Raw genomic sequence first — 5,594 nt, forward strand, 5'->3', positions numbered from 1 at the left:
GCGAATAAAGTTTGTGTCGGGCGGGTCAGATTTTGCTGTCTTTGGTTGTGGCGGTGCAAGGGCTTTTACTCTTCATTAGTTTCTACACACGACCGTGGAACCGAGGCGTGCGCTAGTAATTTGACAGGAGCAAGCCGGCAACTGTACAGTTTTACTTGAGGTCGTCTTGTTCAAGCGTGTTTTGTCAAGTACACCAACTAGACAAACGTGCTTGGATTGTATACTCGCGGACAACTTCCTGTGACTGAGGCTAAAGCTACGGGGGCACATACGTTACCGCGCCAAGTAGTCCGGCCGCGTTCGACAGCATGTTCTTGGAGCAGGTTCCAAATCGGCGTAGCTTCCACGTGCGACGGTTTGAAAAAGGGGTTTTACGTGCCAAACCACGATCTGATTATGAGGCACTCCGTAGTGGGGCGACTCCGGAATAATTTCGACCACCTGGGGTTCTTTAACGTGCACCTAAATGGTATGGTATGGTATGGTATTCCTTATGCGATGGCGCACAAATCTAAGCACACTGGCGTTTTCTCGTTTCGCCTCCATCGATATGTGGCCGCCGTGGCCGGGATTCGATCCCACAGCCCAATACCATAGCCACTAAGCAACATCGACGGGTGTGCGGCGGCTTCGCATTTGCGCAGACGCGGAAGAGAGAAAGCAGAAAAATAAGTGAAACTTTCTCTTACTGAATGTTCCACTCTTTTCAGAAGCGCTCTCATTTGTGTACGCTTTTCCTTCGAAGGTTTCCCTTCACTGCCACAGAAAGTGGACCGTTTGAACTTTACTTGATCTGATGCCTTTATTCCAAAGCTTTTTGCCATGTGGCGTAAAAGAGCTGTAGAGGTGTCCTTATTAGCTTATATCAGCCATACTGAAATGGAAATTGATGGAAAGCGGTATCTTTTATACATGTACACATAGAGAACCGCAGTACCTGTACATTCTGCGATCGTTCAGTCTCAGAGGCTTGCGAATGTCGTATGATGAATGATATTTAACGTCACAACCCAACAGTGACGCCGTAGTTGACATCTAGTATTTACAGAAGGGGTTCTTTAACGGGCCTTTAGAGGTAGGTAGAAGAGCGTTTTCGCATTTTGCCTTCATCGGAAAGCGCCGTTGCAGTTGGGAGACGTACCCTCGAGCTCAGCTGCCGAACGCCATATGTGTCTACGGCGGTGGCTAGAAGTGCATCAGAGGAGGTGACCGAGCGAGCCGCAGCGAGTGCCAGAACACCGCACTACCCTGCTCACACGCGATCACCTGCTGCGTCATGACGTCACGACACAATAACCACCTGGAAAACCTAACCGAAACTGCCTTCAGAAAATCTGTTCTAATAAAATATTTAGGGCACTTTCAGGCTTCCCAGTGTATTTCTTCTGGAACTTTATATAATGCAAAAAGAAAAAAAGAAATGGGATATTAGAAAATATCATGTCAGTACTCCTTTAACAGCTGTCTAAAAATACACCTGAAAGAGACCTATAGCCGTCAGACAATGAAATGTTGATACAAAGAAGAGAACAAACGGAGAGAACAAGCAAGCTTCGTAAGGAATAGACCATTGCGGCTAAGAGAGCGCCGAAGGGAAGAATAGCTTGGCTTCGTTTTTTTTTATCGGTAAGGGCCTCGTGCCGTGGCACCACGTGGCATCAGCAGCGCCGTTTTTTGGTGGCGGGCATCGAGGGTCGACTATGTGTGCGGCCGCGGAGCCGGCGGCAGCCGCAGCAGAGGCGCCCGACGCCACAGTCGCCGAGCAGTCCAGCGAGGAAGAGTGGGAAACGAGCGCCGTGCAGCCGAGCTCATGGAGCGAAGAGCGCGAGGTGTTCGCCTACCTGCTCACACTAATGGCCGTGCTAACTGCCGTCATCACAGTGGTCAACAACCTGAACGGCAAAGGCGTTGCACCTGTCGTGCTGGAGCCGCGTCGCAAGCTGCCCGATGCCGTGACCACTGCTGGGCCACCACGCTCTGCCCTCGAGAAACCACCGTACGAAGTGTGCGTGTCCCGCTCGTGTCAGGCCGAGGGCCGCTACCTCGTGGACTTGCTCACTTGGGAGTATGACCCATGCGAGAACTTTTACGGCTTCGTCTGCCAAGGCTGGCAACAGGAACAAACATCGGGAGACACCCAGCTGCGGCGGGACCTCGAGCTGCGCCTTTCGGCGCTGCTGCGAAGGCCCTCGACCAGCCCCGTGCTGGAACCACTGCGACGACTCTACAGTCAGTGCAGCGAGGCGCCCAGCCGCCACGACATCCACGCGCTACGCCACGCCTTGTCCATGGCCGGCCTACCGGATTGGCCCTATGCAGTGCCGCTGCGTCACGCCGTCTCGCTCTGGTCGACGGCCGCCCAAGTGCTGAAGCTCACTGGTGCCAATACTCTGCTCAGCGTCGTGCCTGGCACCCACAGCTCACGCCCGGAACAAAGCGTGCTACGTCTGGGTCCTCCAAACTTGATCAACCCGACTTCTCGAGAAGCACTCACCGCAGCGCTGGGTGCATTTCGGCCGCGACTGTTAGTGCCACTGTACGCCGCCGAGGTCTCTGGGCTGGAGCAACGCCTGTTGCGCTGCAGGCCTGGCGCAGTTCACTTGACTCGACTGGCGGGCTTCCCCCAACTGGTTGAGTTCCTGGCCCGTCTTCTGGGTAGTGGCGTCCACGAGGGAACAGAGGTGCTGCTTGAGACAGATGCTCTGCGCTGCGTCCTGGCGACGGCTGCAGAGACTCCAGTAGATACTGTGCTCAACTTGATGGGCCTACGATTTATGCTACGGCTCGCCTACCTTCTGCCCGACAAGCTCGGTCTCCGGCTGGCTGAGTCGCGAGGGCCCCGCTGGCGCGGTTGTCTGCTGCAACTCGAACCGGCTCTGCCGCATCTCTTTCTGCTTGCAAGCATCGAAGCCGTAGGCGCGCCCCCTCGCGCTTCCAGGCTCGCCGAGGACGTTCGACGCACCATGGTGCGCGCGTTGCCCGGCCTGTCGTGGCTTTCTCCGGGTGATCGGCGCAAGGCGGCCGCGCTTATTGGGCGTACGCGCATACGGCTGTTCATGCCCGACGAGCTACGGAACGGCTCGGCTCCCACCTCTTTGCCGCCGCATGACCTGGACGTTGGGCTTCTTGCCTACTGTAGGCTCCATTCGCGCGCCTTCGAGCATAAGCTGCGCTCTCCAGATCCATGGCTCCTGTCTTCAATGGACAACGACTGTGTGCTGGACGTGCAAGCTAATCGCGTCGACGTGCCCCTGCTCATGTTCAACCGAAGCGCTGTAGCTTTGGATGACCTGCAGTCGAGCCAGCTTCCGCGGGCCGGCTTCCGACTCGCGCGCTGTCTCTTGCGGCTCCTCTTCGGCTGGGCCGAGACGGACGCCACCTGGGACGAGGGCGTGCGTGCGCGGCGTTGCCTGGCCCGCCAGTATGGCACCATGCTCACAGTGGCTCCAGTCGAAGACAGTTTGGCGCTGGCTCCCGTGCTGCGCCTTTTCCGCGACAACCTCCGCCATCGCCGGCGACTGCGGCAAGAGCTGAGGCTGCGCAATGCTGAGGACCTAAGTCTCGACCAGCTATTTTTCGTGTACTTCGCACTTGGGTTTTGCCACGACGGAAACGACGCGGAGCGCCGCACCAACGTGGCTCTTTGGAACACACCTTCCTTCCATGCAGTCTACGAGTGTCGCGTGGGGTCGCCCATGAGACCCGACCGCTCTTGCATACTTTGGGTCTCTCTTTAACAGCGATCAAAGCGCATTTCGAGCTACAGTTCGCAGCCGTTTATGGACGGCGTGGAATGTATATGCCAGCATCCGTGGAGAATGGGCACCCTCGTAACGCAGTGAGCAGCGCCAAGGTGTCACATGAACCTCTTTAGGGTGCAACGAAGCTTGTGGCATCTGGCCGCGCTGTCTTCGTGCCTTCAATCTGCGATGGTGACAATCCGGAAACTATGACGCTCTATTGTGGTGATTTGTCAGAAAGGAGTAACGGTAGCTTCGCTTGGAAAGACTCCGCTATGTCTGCAACGTTGCCATGGGCGACGTCCTCTCGGTGCCAAGAAGACGGTGTGGTGCGTGCGATGAGGATGATTGTGTGCGCGTGGTTGAAAGTACAACCTGCGCGAACATGTGCGCGGTGTGTGTGTGACGCAGGCGCCTGTCGCCAGATTGAGATGCTATACGATGTCGATTATCCGCGTTTATGTCGAGCCACAAGTTGCATGTAGTAGAACTTCCGAGCACTCAGCGGGCTGATAAAGCAAGTATTGCTCACTGGTTCAGCCGAGTAACAGCAATTGCACAAGTCATCTGGCTAGACTCGGCAAAGAATCCGAGAACACATAAGCACTCCTTATGACTTGTGAATGCGAAATCATTAATGTCCAATTGAACGCTACTGAGCGCTCCTGCGAGTTATGGACACCTCCCGGGCAAGCGAGCGCGCTGAGAGGCTTGGCCAACGCTTTATAGATAGCACAATGCCAGTGTACTTCGATCGGTGACGTAATGCTATTTTGCCCGACTGCCATGGAATCTAATGGGGATTCTCCCGAGTAAGCCGCGGTGATTATGACGTCACTGCTTTCATCGCGCCGGGCTTGACAATAGAAATTCGGTCCCAGCAGCACGATGTCCTAAAGCAGAGTACACAGGCCTGCTACGTAATAGGCGTTGGTTTAGCCCAGTGGGTTTCGGCTTCTGAGCGCGGAGTCGGAGGTTCGAAGCTCGGCGTTTTTAATTTCGGATTTATAGTTTTTTAACATTGTTTATTTACAGCGATTACTAAGGTGAAATTAGAACTCAGGCCTGAGAGCTTGCGTGGACAAGGAACGTGCGCATAACGCCGACTCCCGAGAGCGAGGGTGACGTCGCGTAGCGCCGATGCCCCCGCACGCAACACCTGGCGCCTCGGCGTGGCCCAGCAGCTGCTCCCTTTCGCTCGCTCTGCGAAGCGCGCACGTGACGGGGCGTCGCAGTCAGCGGGAATGTAGGTGCCGTTTCGCTGCTGCAGAAGCCGGCCTTTTCGCTCAACGGGCGATTTGATGCTTTCGCACCACTAAAGAGCTCGCGAGCCTCCGCAGATATGCTCGATTTGTATATCGGTGCCGTTGCGGTCGTGAAATTCGTACGGACAGTGACGGTTATTGATTGCTATGCGCCTTGTTTGCCGGCAGCGCAATCCCTCGCCTTTATCGCGCATGCGCCAGCGGCCGCCGGCGCGAGCCACCGGTCTCGAGTGTAGGTCATCGTACGCGTGCTAAGATGCGCGAAAAACGCGTACTAGAACGTTATCGTCATCAACGGCTCACACCCACGTAAACACTGAGCGCTCATATTCCCGTAAGCAAGCAAAAAATGTAATGGCTCACAATGGCAATGCTACAAGCACTCAGGAAAGTGAAGCGAACAGTGCATATATTCTTGGAATCGCGCGTGCTACAGAACGGCATATATACTTTTCAATAAAGAACAACCCGCCGTGGTTCTTTAGTGGCTATGGTGTTGGGCTAATAAGCACGAGGTCGCGGGATCGAATCCCGGCCAGGGCGGCCGCGTTTCGATGAGGGCGAAATGCAAAAAAAAACGTCCTTGTGC

General features: G+C 55.4%; 1 protein-coding gene across 1 annotated transcript; it reads left to right on the top strand.

Annotated features, from left to right (window-relative positions):
- Positions 1-1,700: 1,700 nt before the first annotated feature.
- LOC142565824 (neprilysin-21-like) lies at positions 1,701-3,737 on the top strand. Its single transcript, XM_075676370.1, has one exon. The coding sequence runs from the start codon at positions 1,701-1,703 to the stop codon at positions 3,735-3,737; it is 2,037 nt and encodes a 678-aa protein (XP_075532485.1).
- The last annotated feature ends 1,857 nt before the right edge of the window (positions 3,738-5,594 follow it).

This window comes from Dermacentor variabilis, unplaced genomic scaffold, assembly GCF_050947875.1.
Source record: "Dermacentor variabilis isolate Ectoservices unplaced genomic scaffold, ASM5094787v1 scaffold_12, whole genome shotgun sequence".
NCBI lineage: Eukaryota > Metazoa > Arthropoda > Arachnida > Ixodida > Ixodidae > Dermacentor > Dermacentor variabilis.

Excerpts from the sequence above, each read along its gene's own strand:
- LOC142565824 (XM_075676370.1), top strand. The coding sequence starts at position 1,701 with ATGTGTGCGGCCGCGGAGCCGGCGGCAGCCGCAGCAGAGGCGCCCGAC.